Below are 17433 nucleotides of genomic sequence, written 5' to 3'. Positions count from 1 at the left end.
CCGTTACAGAGAGCTCAGGCACACTGACAAATCTGCACGTTTATAATCTTAAACACTCATAATATTGCACACACGCACACATACACGCAAGGAATTTCGAGGAGCTTGTGGTGTTTTATGAAACACATAGTCATGCCATCAGCATGACCTAGACTGGACAAAAAAAAGCTTTCTGGGATTGGCTCTAGGTGCTTCTATGTTACTCTCCATAACAAATAATATGTGATAATCCTATTGTTGAAAACAAAGGCAGTTGAGTATTTTTGGAGTACCAGACGGAAATAATCTTGTGGGATGATATGAGATTAACCTCCTGGTGTTCTTTTAAATACACACCCTCCACACACAGAACTCTGACTCGTAGAGAGATGCAAGTAAACACAATAATACACACACACACACCCCTGTTCACAACGTGTGTGGGGCTTCAAGGAGAAAGCAGTTCTTTCGCTGCCTTTCTGGTTTCGTCCTGTAGATCTGTGTGTTCATGTGGGTGCATGTTGTGAGTGTGTACTGTATGTCACTACAGGCCTGAAACAGCATGCTGGAATGTTCCTGTCAAACTTAAAGATGCATGAGCGCGTTTCATCTTTAACGAGATACGGAAAGTTCCACGCGGCTGCGGCGACACGAGGGAGGGAGGAAGACGGAGAGAGGGAGAGAGGGATGATGGAGAGGGAGAGAAAGGTTAGGGCTCTGTCTGACCAGGTGGAGAGAGCCTGCGTGAGGAGGAGAATCGACACAGACGGGCTATTTCTGTCCTCACCGGGCCTCTCTGTGTCAGTGTCTGTGACGGATTTATGGAGGGGCTTGTGTGTGTGTGTGTGTGGAGGGGTGTGTGTGTGCGTGTAGAGGGGCATGTGTGTGTGTGGAGGGGCGTGTGTGTAGAAGGGCGTGTGTGTAGAGGGGTGTGTGTGTGTGTAGAGGGGTGTGTGTGTGTAGAGAGGTGTGTGTGTGCAGAGGGGTGTGTGTGTGTGTGTAGAGGGGTGTGTGTGTGTAGAGGGGTGTGTGTGTGTGTGTGGTGAGGGGGTGCTCAGTCACTTTCACACAAGCCCAAATCTAGTATAATTAACAGTGTTTCACAGGTAATAAAACGCATGTTGTGGAGTGTTGCCACAAGGCCTGGAAACAGACAGTTTCCTAAAGTGTGTGCTGGATAACTGCGGAATCAGAGGGCCACTGAACACACCTCAGTCTCATGTTAGTGACTAATATATAGATTAATTTCAAGAACGCAGATGTGATGTTGCTGGGTTAGGGTTAGTACTGGGTAAGGGTTAGTACTGGGTTAGAGTTAGTACTGGGTTAGAGTTAGTACTGGGTTAGGGTTAGTACTGGGTTAGAGTTAGTACTGGGTTAGAGTTAGTACTGGGTTAGGGTTAGTACTGGGTTAGGGTTAGTACTGGGTTAGGGTACTTGTTGATGGTCCTGACCTTAGCTGACTTCACCCCACCTGTAACTAGATAGATAGATAGATACAAACTTTATTGCCACACAACAATGACAACTAGTCCTTTATTAAACCCCAACATCCCATAAAAATCTTTACTTCTCCCTAAGGACACTAATCCTAACCCATGGATGGAGAAGGCCTTGCACAAACATCCAATCCTAAATTAAAGTGATCTGGTAATGAAGGAGAGAAGATTAGGACAGGGAGACAGTTCCAGTGTGTGTCATCTGGGTTGAGTTCCAAGTCCCTCTCTCTCCTGGTCTAATCTACATGGACGAGGCAGGGCTTAGGAGACCTGGTTATTTGCTTCACTATTCTGCTGCGGTCTGGGCGGAGAGGACTATGCTGCAAGTAGTTGATGTTTCAGCGCACACACACACACACACACACACACACACACACACACACACACACACACACACACACACACACACACACACACACACACACACACACACACACACACACACACACACACACACACACACACACACACAGACAGACACTAACCTTGTGTCACCCTGTAGACCTGACAACATCTGCTTGTGGACATGCTGATTGAGTTGGCAAATGTAATCACCTCTATCCCTTCCTAACTTCCCAGATGAACCTTCTCCAGATTTAGACAAACGGGGACAGCCAAGTAACGGGAGGTGCAACAGTCGAATCTGAAGCCTCATCCAGTCTCATTGATCGTCATGCACACCCCTTTTTGCGCACAGAAATAAAGAGCGTGTCTGCCCTTGTGAACACCGTGGCATTTCCAAAAACGCATGTGGATGACACAGGCTGTTAACACATGCATGGCCTATCAATAAACATTAGTATGAAAAATGCATACTGTGCACATACACAAACATTTGCACACACACACACACACACACTATTTTCAGGATGGCTTTGCCAGGATATGAAGACAGAGTGTAACAGGATTGCTACAGGCATGGTATGATGGTATGACGTGTGATTTCTCCTTTGCAAGTTTAATGAAGTCCTATCCTGCTCCACAATCTCCACTATAACAGTCTGTGTTGCATTTCATGCTTGGGTATGTCATACCATAAGGAGACATTTTTGCACAAATAACTCTTCATGTCCTGGTTCTTTAGAGAACCTATTAAGGAAACCCCCCCAAAACGTTTTTCGAAGTGCCTTCATTTCCTGTGTAACTTGTGTACGCACAGAATTATTCCTTGACATACCTGCTCCATTCCCTGCATCGTCTGCATAGTAACGCCCCCTTCCCTTAATATTTAGAATGTTATGTTATCTTCTATCATTTTCAAATATGGTCCTAACATAACTAAAGCATTGTACGTCTAATACAGGACAACCACTTTTTTTTTTTTTTTTACAAAGGGACGAATAGCATTTATGAAATGAAACACTGCATCCACATAAATATTGAGCCCTGGCCCAGGGTAAAGTGCACAGGTGAGTACTGAAGGTGGATTGTGTAAAGGATAGTGTCACGGGGGATTACATGGCTCTACAGTGCCAGGTAAGGCTGTCGAGGCCACCCAGGTTAGCGGCTCGCTAGCAAACAGACCTGTGTCATCCTGAGAAGGCCTCAGGTCCTGTGACGACATGGCCTGGATCCAGAGGTGAAGCCTCGTGAGCAGATACAGGGCCCGGCGCTGACCCACATCCCTCTTCCGAGTGACCTGGATTCCCCGTCTTCAGACGAGTGTGTGTGTGTGAGTGTGTGTGTTCGGTCTGCTCTCAGGTTACAGTGAAAGCAGAGACAGGTTACAGATACAGTGGTAATGACGAAAGCAATAAAAACCTTGGCACAGTGCCCAAACAGACGCAGAACCCAGCAAACAAACACACACACACACTGCATACACCATATAGCATTTAGTACTGTATATGTATTTTTAACTCTTTCTTCATGGCAGAAAATACCACAGGACATACATTAAATGTTTGTACAAGGTTGTAGTACACAGAGAAATGACATTTACTATCATCTATACAGTGTAACGGTCTCCATAGAACTGAAAATAGTTCCCTTTTTGAAAAGGTAAAGACAAGAGAAATCTTTCTTAAATGAAAGGCTTGAATAATTAATAATGGGTTGCAGGTAGGCCTGTTAAAGAAAGAAGTTTTGAAAGTCATAAAAATCTAATATTTTCTATTATCTTATATTGTGGAGTACTGCAATTTATATTTTTTATCAAGAGTGGTTTCATGTCTCTCTAATCTGATGTCAAATGTTTGATAGTATTTACTTTACGTATTATTGTGGTTAAAATATTTTTGCCCCCTTTCACAACATGCTAATGCCCCCTTACAATGATATCATTCAAGATGAAATATAGACAGCTAATGACATGCTGATGGGCCCACCATTATCAGTTCATTAGGGGTGTACCTGGACACTCACATGAGATACTTCATTATTTGATTTTTTATCGTTTTTTTTTAATGAGTATTCAGATTATTGTGCTGGTAAAGTAATTTTTAAAGGGGGTATTCATTTTTTTCATCCAGTATGTTGATAACATCAGAAGTTTCCAAAGTTACACCACAAGGCACTCACTGTCAGTCCACAGTATGATTGAGTAGCTGTTTAAACTGTAATAACTAAAGTAATCTAGAAGTACTTTAACCGACTACAAACAAATAAGTACATTTGAGTATAATAAATAACATCATCATGAAATAAATACAGTATTCGTTATCTAATGAGTAAATGTAGAACCAGAAGGTGCACAAACTGGTCAACAAAACATATAAACATACAAATTGCTTTAAATCTAGGATACTGTCATATGAAGGATGCTGGCTGAACACTACTCTGAAAGATGTAGGACCTGGAGGTAAATCAATCGATAGTGTTCTGACTTAGTTACTGGATGAAAACGCATGTAATGTAATGTACCTAATCTAATATAGGCTGTTGTTATTTACATGGTTGCAAGATGTAACTATTTGCATGGTTGCTAACAGTAAGTGTATTTGAACAAGAGGTAACGGTTGTCCATTCTAACCACCATTGGCGACCTTATAAAGAATCTACCTAATCACAAATGATTTGATCCATTCCTCTTTGACATCTGCTACTAGTGGGGTCCCAAAACTTCAAAGCTATTACCAAGAGTTAATACAAAAAGTTTGTTCAGGTTAAAAAAAAATCTCTTCCGGTTGGGCGTCTCTCCTCTGTCCTCACAGGCCAGTGTAATTTCCTTTGTCACTTTGCCAGGTCCCATTGGCCTTGTTCAACGAGGAGCAGCTCCCTTGCTTGGCTTCCACGTCTGTCTTCATGGCCTGCTCCACGGCATCCACCAGCGGCGGCTTGTCCTCACCCTCCGTCTCGCGGTGGTAGAAGTAGTTGAAGTTGGACACGATGACGGGCACGGGCAGGGCGATGGTCAGCACGCCGGCGATGGCGCACAGGGTGCCCACCATCTTGCCCCCCATGGTGATGGGACACATGTCCCCGTAGCCCACGGTCGTCATGGTCACCACCGCCCACCAGAAGCCGTCGGGGATGCTGATGAACTGCGTGCTGGGCTCGTCCACTTCGGCAAAGTAGATGGCGCTGGAGAAGAGGATGACCCCGATGAAGAGGAAGAAGATGAGCAGGCCCAGCTCTCGCATGCTGGCCTTGAGAGTCTGGCCCAGGATCTGGAGCCCCTTGGAGTGGCGCGAGAGCTTGAAGATACGGAACACCCGCACCAGACGGATGATGCGGAGGATGGCCAGCGACATGTTCTGGCTCGAGTTCTCCTGGGGCATGCTGACCATCTCCGTCACCACGGTGACAAAGTAGGGGATGATGGAGACGAGGTCGATGACGTTCATGAGGTTGTGGAAGAAGTCCCTCTTGCTGGGGCACACCACGAAGCGCACGCACAGCTCGAAGAAGAACCACACGATGCAGGCCGTCTCGATGATGAAGAAGGGGTCGGAGAAGGGGGAGGTGAAGGCAGGGGCCGAGCCTCCCGATTGGTTGAAGGGCTGCATCGCCGTGGGAATGATCCGGTCCATTTCCTCCCGGAACTCAGGGAGCGTCTCTACGCAGAAGATGATGATGGAGATCACGATGACAAAGACGGAGACGAGCGCTACGCCGCGCGCCGCGTTGGAACTTTCCGGGTACTCAAACAGCAGCCAGAACTGCCGGTGCACTTCGTTCGTGGGCAGAGGGATCTCCGCTTCTTTGATAAAGCCTTCGTCTTCCCTGAACTGCTCCATGGCCTCGGCCCCCAGCTCATAGAACAGAATCTCGTCAGCAAACACGTCCAACGGAACATTGGCAGGACGCCGAATCTTCCCTCTGGACTGGTAGTAATACAAGATCCCGTCAAAACTCGGCCGGTTCCGATCAAAGAAATACTCGTTCCTCATGGGGTCAAAGTAGTTCATCCTCTTCGCGGGGTCTCCTAGCAACGTTTCGGGGAACTGGTCCAGGGTCTTGAGTTGAGTCTCGAAGCGAAGGCCAGCGATGTTGATAATGACCTTCTGGTCGCCGTCATCCAGGCCCCGCTTGTCCACAAACAGGTCCTCGCAGCACTCCTTGGCCAGCCTGCTGAAGATGGCCTCGCTCTGAGTCCCCTCGCTGTTCAGCAGCAGCCTCCAGTTGGAGATCATGCTGGCGCAACTGGGGCGGCCTCGCCTGCCTTGAGGCGGCCTGGTGGGGGAGCCGGGAACGGCCCCCCTGAGGGGCGAGGGGCTGTGGTGGGAGGGGTTCGAGGCCAGGCATGAGGTCTGGGGGTGGCGGAGGTGGTAGTTGCTCCCAGGACTGAGATCTGGGGGCATGTCCAGGGTGAGGGCGGTGGTCTCATTGGCGTAGTCTGGGTTGTCCAGCTCGTCCTCCAGGCTGCTGTTGATGTCGAGCAGGCTCTCGAAGTCCACCAAAGCCACATCCATGACTGCTGCTGGTCAGCAACGGCCTGGCTCAAGGCCCCAGGCTAGGAAGACGCCAGGGGTTGAGGATGTACGGCTCGGGCAGCAGAACCGAGAATGGTGTGTCCGCTATAGGACAGGAACACAGCTACACCACCTTTCTCCCTTGGACACCTACACAGAGAGAGGGGCAGAGGGAGAAAGAGGGAGATAGAGAGAGAGTAAGAGGGAGGGAGAAAGAGGGAGCGAGAGGGTGAGAGAGCAAAGAGAAGAAAATTAATTTCTAAAAAATGTATTTCCCCTTGACTATTTCACCAGTTATTATTAGAGCATTTGATGAGTCACATAGATGGAAATTGGGAAAAATAGCAAATCAGAAAAACAATATTTATTCATCACTGACACAGTCATTTGTTTGAATATCTCAAAATATTCTCATTCCTTCACCGCAAACATTCAGTCCTACTCTAGACAACATTTCCTTGGTCCATATCTGGTTAATATTCCCCCTGCTTTCAACTAACTGCCGCCTAACTGTGCCTGCTTGACACTAACATCCCTATTCCAGGCATCAAGCAGTCTGCCATGACCCTGATAAGGGAGGAGATGGAAGCACTGGGTAATTGGGGCTCCCTCTGCATGCATTAGTGCATTATTAACCTGCTATGTAGTGATCGTGTGCCCTCCTCGGGGCCACACAGGACTCACATGTAAACAGCTTCTGGGAACCTCGTCAATGTTTCAGACCGGGTGACATCATGCCTTGAATGTATTTTTACAGGGGTTGCTGTATGTTGGGTTCTGTAATTGGGTGTGCGTTGGTCTAATATACTGATAAAAAAAAAAACATTGAACAGGAACATCATCTGGTGGCAGACACCTTGTGTGTTTGTGTGAGTGTGTGAGCTGACGCCTGCAGATATTTAATTAAAGTCTCCAGATGAGTCACCACCTAAACCACAGCTGACTATACCACTGAGAGAGAGAGAGACAGAGGGAGGAGAGAGAGAAGGGGAAAGAGGGGACGGAGGGAGAGAGAGAGAGCGGGAGAGGGGGAGGTTGTGGTAGGAAAGAGGGTGAGAGAGAGAGAGAGAGAGAGAGAGAGAGAGAGAGAGAGAGAGAGAGAGAGAGAGAGAGAGAGAGAGAGAGAGAGAGAGAGAGAGAGAGAGAGAGAGAGAGAGAGAGAGAGAGAGAGAGAGAGAGAGAGAGAGAGAGAGAGAGAGAGAGAGGAGAGAGAGAGAGAGGGGCAGACCGGGGGTGAGCGGCTGCCATGATGACATGATAAGTGTTAGGAGGACAAGAGCTGGGAGGAGGGAAGAGGGGTGTAAAAGGACTAAGGAATCGGGGTTAAGACGGGTCAGAAACGAGGGAATCAAAATAGAGCGAGGGAACTGATGGGATGAGGAGGGGCAGAGCACGAAGACTGCTAATGTGGGGAGAACAAGGGGTGAAAAGAGTGTGGCGCTTCAGCCTCCGCGTGCGTCTGTGTGTGTGTGTGTGTGCGTGCGTGTGTGCGGCTCGCGGCTTTGGTGATGATGAAACACTTTATGGGTGAAAGGGGTGAAGATTTAAAAAATCTGTTTTAGGGATCAATGAAAGGGAGGGAAGTGATCCTCTGCTTTAGGGACTAGCATGAGTCAGGCCACAACCCACACAGATGAAGTGAAACGCACTGCAAACTGTACGGAGACCTTGGAAAAATACCCTTCAAGTATCATTGTATACAAGATGGATTTAAAAGTATCACAGAAAAAATCATGACACTAGAAGGATGAAAACTGAGATGTAAAGAATAACAGTAATCAGGGCGAGACCTTCTATTCTATTCTGTTGTTCTGTTCCACCATTATGAAACAACATTAAGAATGAGACCAAACTGAATGTCACTTGAGCTATCCCAGGATCAATACCTGATCATTAGCTCAACCTTATACAGCTCAGACCTGTGAGTGTAGAATGGATTTCTGTACCCGACATCAATATCTGGAATTAGTTGAATGCGTCACCCTCAATGTCAGTTTTGGAAAGCATGCTGGGAGACTTTCTGGCTCCCTCTCCGATACCAAAGGGCAACAAAGATGAAACATCTTTAAAGGTCTTAAATGATCATATTTTGAGGTAACGTGACCCATGTGTCCTTCATTGAAAATCCTTCAACCCAAAATGGTTTCAATCACAATAAAACCCTAAACAGTTGCAGGGATTCTGGGTAATAAAACTATTACTATTCAAATCGGTATTCAAAGCTTATTTTGCTTAGCTTGCCAGTTTCTCTCAAAGCTAACTCTGAAATCTTTAGACATAAACAAACATTCACTTAAATCACACAGAATCACAGAGAGATTCATATCCTCACTGACACAATAACAAATTCCCCCCCCCCCCAAACAAACCCCCAGACACACTCTCCTCTTACCTTCCCCAGCTGAGACCAAGACACAGCTTGTGAGTGTGACGAAGAGGGAGAGGGAGAGAGAGAGACAGGAGAGTGGCCTTCTAGAGTGGGGTAGCTGCCTTTCTTCCTGCTCCCTCCTGCCACCTCCGCATTTGGGATCAGAGTGACTGTTCACAACCGCAATTGGGTAACCCTATGCTGGGGAGAAACTAGAGCTGAGGCCAAAGCCGCACACACACACACACACACACAAAGTCTTACATGCAATACACAAACAGACACGCATGCTTGAGCGCACATCAATGCACACGTTGTGAACACTATACATTAGAGAGAGAACAAACAAGACAACGTTTAAAGCCTGGTTCACACAGAACAGCTGCGGACACTGGTTCTAGAATACTTAGGGTTAGGGTTAGTTAGTTAGTTCATAGTTCAAAAACATTTGATATGAATCTAGAAACTTCAGGTTCAGAACTTTTCATGCAGGAATTGGACACAAAACTATTTGTTTTTGTGAAACGGCAAGGAAATGTGTTCTCGGCTCGATAACTTTTCATGTGCACCTGCTGTATTCAGCTGCACTCAAATCAGCTCAATGTCATATTTTACTATTATGTACACAGCTCAGAAGTGTGGCCTTTTGAATAAAGGAAAAAAGGAAAAATAGAAAAAGGAAAAGATGTATGTGAGTCAAACAATCCTAGCTGAATCATGTTCTGTAAGTTACTACTGTGGACACTAAAAGCTTTCTAGACTGGAACTTGGGAGTATCGAACCCTGACTTAGGCCTACTTTTCACACACACTTTTCACACACATTCACACACACACACAGTCCAGTCCTCGTCATGCCTGACTCACTTACAGTGCTATCTAAATACTTAATGTTTAACAACTTGATTAAACAGCTCAACATGACACGTAAGAAAGAGAGAGGACCAGCAGAGAGAAAGAGAGATGAGAAAAGGAAGGGTGAAAGCTATAGTACTGTTCTGAAGTGGTCCGGATTCTCTACACTCTGACAACCTCAACCAATCACAACTCACCTCCCTCTCACTCTCACTGGGATGCATTTGCAGGCCCACAAAGGAGTTAAAACAGCATGCACGACTTGATAATCACAATTAAACACATGTATATTTAGGATCTATTCATTTTAGGATATGTGTTTGATTATTACCCCGAACTGTTCCCTAGTAACGACTGAATCAAACCCCCTAGATACAGCACACTGTCATAACTTTCTATCTCTTTCCATTCACGTCCCCCTCAAATGCCGCACGCCTCATGAGGAGTGCTGGAGGTTCACCTCTGACCCCTGGGTAGGGTCATGCACGCCCGGCTGTGGGCCCCAGGTTGCAGTAAAAGTCACATCATAAACGGTCAGGTGACACGTCCGGGGGTAGCGAAGCCCCCGGACGGTGCATGTCCCCTTCCAACCAGCCAGAGATCCTAGTCACCATGCTGTGAAACACTTGTCCAACTTGTCATAGAACAGCACAACGAGGCAGTGGAGGAATGCGAGGCAGTCAAGTCATGCTAACCCAGCGGCCATTTTAGTGGGTAAGCCGTCTGGCCTGTCTTCACCATAAGGCCAACGCGGTGAAAGTTTTGTTAGTGCTACTCAATCAAAATCTATTGACAGCTCTTCTGGGACCAAGAGGATGTTCTTAAGTTCTATTTGCCTTCCTGTCATAAAATGAGAATAGCCACTTAAAGGCAAGCGTCATTTGTTTTTAGAGCTGTTAGGTCAAGCTAAGGGTTTTTTTGGGCTCTTGTGCAGGTCTGCGAGGTCTCGATAGATCAGATGGTAAGTAAACAATCAGCTGTTGTAGTCAACTTGGCTGCAGAAGAAATGGGCAAGAGTGAAGACCTGAGTGACATTGACAAGGGCCAAAATGTGACTGGATCAGAATCAGAATCAAGTTTAATCGCCAAGTAACTGTCCACAAATAAAGAATTTACTTTCAGAGCATCTCTTCAAGGATCGGAAGCGAAGTAGTGTGTGGAAAAAGTAACATTAGTTGTGTCTCATGTGAACGGCCCTTGAAGTACTAAACACTCCAACTTCAGACTTAGCCCACCCCTTCTCATTTTCAGAAAAATGCTTTCTGGTGAACAATTGGATGGGAGATATCATGAATATTCATTTTGGGGTAAATGAAATGCACAAGTGAAGTGACACTTTGAAATGCGTAATTATGTTAATAATGCTAGCAAGCTGGATAAAAAATTGACTTTTGCAACAGAAAGGTCATACGATGTTGTGAATTTCTTTGAGGTGCAAAAATTCCCTAAATCCGAATGCTAAAACATTCCAGTGGCAGCAGGTACTAGATGCACAGACACACTCCCTGCATTTCTGCTGTCAACTAGTCTACTAAGTTGTACACTGAAGTAATGAAAGCTATACTTTCTTGTTTACAGTTTGTGACATTATGAGAGTTTTCATTTTATACTGTAGGCCTTGTAGGTGTTATTGCAAAGCTATTGTATGGCTGTTGCCCTTTCCTTCCAGTGACATAGGATTTATGTGAGAAAAGTCCTTGTTCTCCTTCATACATATGGATGTTTCCCACCCCTCCCTGGATACTCGCCTAGTAAAAAGATAACAAGAAAGAAGACAGAAGTTGAGAAAGCAAGATCAAGAGAGAGGGGAGGAGAAAGAGAGAGTGACAGACTCGTAAGTTACGCTGAGCATTACGAATCTGGGGCACATCCACTTCTACAATACACTGCAACTTTTATCATTACAGAACGCTTTTAACCAAACAGGAAGCAATGCTTTTTAGATCCAGGGGTTGTTCCCAAAGTGATACAGATGGATTCGCAGGAACTGAATGGAGAAAGTAAATGGTGTGAGTGGTTCACGTTTAGCCTCACATTTCTGTGGGTGAGCGGAGAAAGTATTCGGAGAAAACATTTTCCAGATGTTCAGTTTGCCATAAAATTCTAATAAATGTAAACTAGAGAGGGTACAATTTCTGGGGAAATTGTAGGGTGCGCTTGCTTGCTTCAGTTGCACAGGGGTCCGTTTTTGAATGACATTTTTACAACTGATATATCTGTATATTTTATATTAAAATGCATACTTATTATTTATAAAGATTACATAGATTTAAAAGCATTTTTTTTTTGCTGCTCATTTACAACTGAAAATACGAGTGAAGTGTAGAATTAAATATGATGTCTTCTCATTTCCCCTGCAAGAGGCAGCCTCATAGCTGAATCAAAACGAATACATTTGGCAGACCGGTGTAAAAATTGACCTAATCTCTATGACTTAAACGTCCTTTTAAGTTTTCCCTTCTCGTGATATTTTCAGGCATTTAGCCTACTCATATTGCATTCATTCATTAATAAAGAACCCCCTTTGAAGATTATTCTACGACGTTACCGGCAGTAGAAGATGGAATCGCGATTCAAACAGTACCATCTGCTAACTGAAAATATGCCCCCAAAAACGTAAATAAGCTTGACATTTATTTAGTGGAAAATCGCTCATTCATAAAAAGCTCACTGGTAGCGATCATTGTCAGTAACAACGCAAAATGCGATATAGCCCTGTGTGGAGAAGCTGCCCCGGTAAATTGTACTACTACGGTACAGTACTAGACTACTGCTGTGTTCGTCTCGGTAGCGATTGCGTTGGTTGAATTGGATTTAACGTTCCGTTGTACGGTTTAGGCTGAAATTAATTATTTTCATGAACAGATTGACAAAGTTTAAGCTGTGGCAATGAAGTTCAGGTTAGTAGTTAGATAGACTTTTGATTTAAGTAAGGGGAGTGCCGAACATGTTCTGTCGCCGTTTGACTTCCTACAGCTGTGTAGATGTTTTTGTAGTGTCTCGCGTAGGCTACAGCGTTGCAGTGATACACTGGATTGAAACCACAGGTAATGATAATTTCACTCACAAATCGTTTACTTGTAATCTAATGTCATAATAAATCCTACAACGGAAATGTATATGTGAGGAATGTTTATTTTAACGATTGAAAACAGATAACGCTACATCATAGACCACTGTAGTATGTGTTGCCCGGGCAACACAGGCTAATGTCATGATGCTAATACTTCAGTGAAATAGTAGACTACTGTTTCCGAAAGTAGATGTACTTCCTTAATAATATCAGCTTATACTGTACATTACACATCACAATTGTGTGTCATATCACAAAGTAAAATGAGTAAATAGTTATCACCCTGGCCTCTTTGCTTGTGGCGTTTCTGCAGCTGCCTTGCAGTAAAGCTATAGTTAGCCTAGCTATCCCCCAAGTTAACAGATGCGAAACGAATGTTCTGCCAAAGGTAGTCACGCGTGTTTTCGTGACGTTAGTGACGTAGTGACGTTAGTAACGTCAGTGACTGTGGCTAGCAAATTAGCCACCGTTAGCTTCACTTTTCGCCACAAAAACTTAACTTAAGCCCAAACCATGCAACGGAACGTAAATTCCAATACAAGCAACTCAATCGCTACCAAGACGAAACTTTTGACACCTACGTTGTCTATGTAGGCCAAATATTGACTGAGTTTTAGGGGGGCAAAAAAAAAAAAAAAAAATTATAATAATAATATATATGTGAGAGAACAAAGGTTGTGCTCTCGCCGAAGGCTTGAGCACACCCAATAAAATGACATAAGCTATTTTCCTCAAATTACCATCCTGCCATAAATTACATTTATAAATCATGTTTTAATTACTGTCAAATTGAATCCGTGTGTCAGGTTTCATTAGCTTGCCATATCTGAACATCCTGTCATCACCAAACGACAGCATCCTCAGTAAAAATGAATCGAGAGAAGAGCAAGGGTGAGTGGGTTTAACTTAACTGTTTGAGAAGGGCAGCTGGACGTTAGGGGTGTTAAGCAGTGCAGTGTTGAGGGCCCCCACTAAACAACTGGAGCTACTCTTACCTGGCTATTAATACAAGGAGAACCACGGGGTGCTCAGCTAAAAACACACTCCATTCCACCACACGCACACGCGCACGCGCACACGCACACGCACGCGCACGCACGCACGCACGCACGCACGCACGCACGCACGCACGCACGCACGCACGCACGCACGCACGCACACACGCACACACGCACACACGCACACACGCACACACGCACACACGCACACACACACACACACGGACACCCATCTACATTTAGTAGAATCATTTAAATCAACAGCTTGTTCTACATTGTAGTTTCAATTCTTTGCGTCTCTCTTTTTACCGAACAGCAATTGATGTACTATTTATTAAAATAGCAAATACTTTATAGGCTAAGGGTTACGTAAAGCTAGGGTTAAGGTTAGGGTCGGTGTTGGGTTGAGGGTGAATTTGTTAAAAGGTTGGAAGCAAATAACTGTGTTGTGTAGATAATGCTGGTTAGGAATGTGCGTTCATATTGTAAATGCTAAACTTGCATCCAAAAGAGTTGTGTTTACACAAGAAATTGAGACTGACCTGGCTTGTACTGACCCTGCCATCACAGGGGTGAAAAACAGTAGATTCTCACAAATGTAATTGTATGTCATTGTAATTACCAGAAATGTAAATACAAATCTAGCTGATAGAGGCTACTTAATATTTATGGTAACTAACTTGTTTAAACAGCATAGGCTTTTCAAACTCACTAACAGAAACATATTTATCCTGTGGGGGACAACAATATAAAAAAACAATAGATAACCTTGAAAAGCCCATAGCATTGTTGACTTAACTAAAAAGGTCTATGTAGTCAGTAGCTTAGTGTTAAGAAGTGTATGCTAGGCACATTAGTGTTGACTAAAACAAAGTGCTTATTGTTCTAAAACAAATTGAGTAGGCACTTCGTAGTAAGTATTACTGTAAATGTTGGTGGCACAAACTGTGTGTGTTGCAGAAACACGGTGTCCCTTCAGGCTGAGTCTCTAATTGTGATTTGGAACACATGGTGCAACAAACAGATGTTCAGATACAGAAGGAACAGAGAGCATCCGGCTGGCCAGCTGACATTACAACATTCAGACTTGATGTAGGCCCAACAGTTATCCAATGACCCTCCCCTCCCCCCTCCCCACCCAATCCACAAACTACCACATTGCATAAGCAGGTAAAACATTTTGTAATAGGGGACCTTTTTTTGTAATTAAAGAATATGACAGAAAGCCAATGTTGACAAACCAAGCCACTCTTTCCCTGATGACTTTTGAGTGTCAAACACGCAAAATTACACCCATCTACAGTATATACATACAGAGCCTAATACATAACACAGGGGAAAGTGTTCACATTTTTAGCATTTTATCTATTGTAAACATGTGTTATGTTCTTAAGGTTATATCAAGACCTTTACTGCCTGTTCCTTTTTGATTTCAGAGGTGGGGGGGAATGCTCATTGGTCTGCACCGGTAAAACAGGACACACAGATACGCACGCCCACGCCCACGCACACGCACACGCACACGCACACACACACACACTACAGCCGATGTGACCCAGGTCAAAAATAATTAAAGAATTCAATCCCTCTGTCCCCCCGGACCAAAAAACAACTATACATTTCAGTCCATCTTGGCCTACTTAATAATGCTTTGCATAAACCTCTTTGCCAATGGTGGCTAGTGGGGGGGAAAAGTCTGATAGCAATTCAGAAACTTTGAGATGTAAATCTGGTTTTCATAAGCCAAGCACAGGTCAAGCACAATTGATTTCAGATTGAAGCCATCAACAATCTTCAATCCAAACAGTGTTTTAAAAGATCCCTCATTAACCGAACATTTAAATGGATAATCTGCTCATTAAATTATCTTAAATAATGCAAACATAGTAGTTCCAGTCAATAATTATTCTAGCATTTTCTTACCATACCACAATATACCGTACACAGTCTGTAGGCCATTTAGAAGCTCTTAGAAGGTAGGAATATTGAAACGCTATCTGAGATTCATGGTGAAAAGGCATGTTTCCAGATATATAAACTGACATGAGAGCCTCTGTCCATGAGGCTGAGGCCACGGTCACTCCACACCTCACTCCTGTCTCTCTCCAGCCTCACTCTCTCTCCATGTATGAAGACTGACCCTTCATCACCCAAGTTTGTTGACCGAGGACAGACAGTACAATCTTCAACAGAAGAGAAGATAAAAAAAAAACTGAAATGCACACACAGCTGGTCAAATATAACAATACAGCCTTGCTTTTTGGAGGCTCAGCAATGAGGATGGGCTTCATAGACAGGTCACACCCCATCACCTCCCACCCCAGTGACTCAGCATTGAGTGGGCAACTTGTCTGGTGACGTCTGACAATGGTTGAAGTACTGCACTGAATAAAAAACAAATTCATCTTGCATGCTAAAACTGTGTGTGAGCTTTTTTCTGGGTTTTTTCTCCTGAATTAGCATTTTATTTCAACCCACCTGTCCACAAAACCCAGGTGTGGAGATGAATGGTTCATCCAGTAATATCCCAGCCAATCCCAGGTTAAGAAAAGTACTTATTCAAACATGCATTGTGGATAGAAACATTGGAACAAGCAGAAAAGGTGAATCTCTGTGTGTGTTGAGTCAGCATGATGTTTTCAGAATTACTTGTTTTCTTATTAACAACACATATACATTTGGTTTTGAGTGTGTATGCCTGAGTCCGACCTGATGTGTGGTGGAAGTTTTCATGACATTGTGGCTTTCGTACGGTTCAGATCCAGTGTGTGTGGGCATTCATGATGACGACTGGAATAACACATTTAAATACCCACCTCTTTGGAAGCCAACAGTAATAGATAGGTAAGGGGGGAAAGGAGAGAGATTTTCCCTTTGACTTGTGTGTTTACAAGTGTGTATTTGTATGTGTGTGTAGTGGATCCCAGAGCAGGTGTTTTTGGGTGAGAGCTCTGACCCTATTAAGCAGATGAATGCAAGCTTGGCAGATCAGTGATATAAGCCGAAGGGATCTCTTTCCCCAAATCAACATGATGGCTAGTGAGCGGCCACAGAAAGACACACACAAGCGCACGCAAACACACACACACACACACATTCCATAGGTCAAATAAAAGGCATGGCCAGCACGATCAACACTACTATGTCCATTTTAGCACACATGTACTGAGAGGGGGGAATGAGAGAGGGGGGGATAGAGAAAGATATACATAGAGAAAGAGAGGGGGAAAGAGAGAGAGAGAGAGAGAGAGAGAGAGAGAGAGAGAGAGAGAGAGAGAGAGAGAGAGAGAGAGAGAGAGAGAGAGAGAGAGAGAGAGACAGACAGCAAGGCAGAATAGCCAATGTCCATGGTGGGTCATGATGTACCAGGTCTAAGAATGCACTATTTGTGTGAGTGGGTGTGCGAGCGATGCTTATATGTTTCTCTATAGAGAATCCCTTGGCTACTTGCCTGGATTCACAGCTATGCTTGGAGTTTTTCCATCAGGCATACACACACAGTTTTCTTGATGGCAGAGGATCTGATGGAGTACACTGTGGAGTCAGACCGAGGAGAGCTTCATATTAACACCCATCCACTGGAGAGGGAATATGGAAATTGTAAACCCGCACACACACACACGCGCACACACATTCCAGCCAAAATGCTACTGTGGTGATATCTGTGCGGTCTCTGTGGAAACCCAAGGTCAAGCCAGGGGGAGTGGGTGTAGTCCAAGACCAAAGAGTCTCTAAACATACAAATATGTGTAGGGTCCTATGGAACCCTATGGAACGATCGTAATCGTGATTCTGAAAACACAAGATAT

At 44.5% G+C, this 17433-nt stretch overlaps 1 protein-coding gene across 1 annotated transcript; it reads right to left on the bottom strand.

Moving 5' to 3' along the window:
- Positions 1–3680: 3680 nt before the first annotated feature.
- LOC134018520 (potassium voltage-gated channel subfamily A member 10-like) lies at positions 3681–6920 on the bottom strand. Its single transcript, XM_062458503.1, has one exon. The coding sequence runs from the start codon at positions 6329–6331 to the stop codon at positions 4625–4627; it is 1707 nt and encodes a 568-aa protein (XP_062314487.1). The 5' UTR covers positions 6332–6920; the 3' UTR covers positions 3681–4624.
- Between the last annotated feature and the right edge of the window lie 10513 nt (positions 6921–17433).

The sequence above is a fragment of the Osmerus eperlanus genome, chromosome 4, assembly GCF_963692335.1.
Source record: "Osmerus eperlanus chromosome 4, fOsmEpe2.1, whole genome shotgun sequence".
Classification (NCBI taxonomy): domain Eukaryota; kingdom Metazoa; phylum Chordata; class Actinopteri; order Osmeriformes; family Osmeridae; genus Osmerus; species Osmerus eperlanus.
This window is presented reverse-complemented; position numbering and strand designations above follow the sequence as displayed.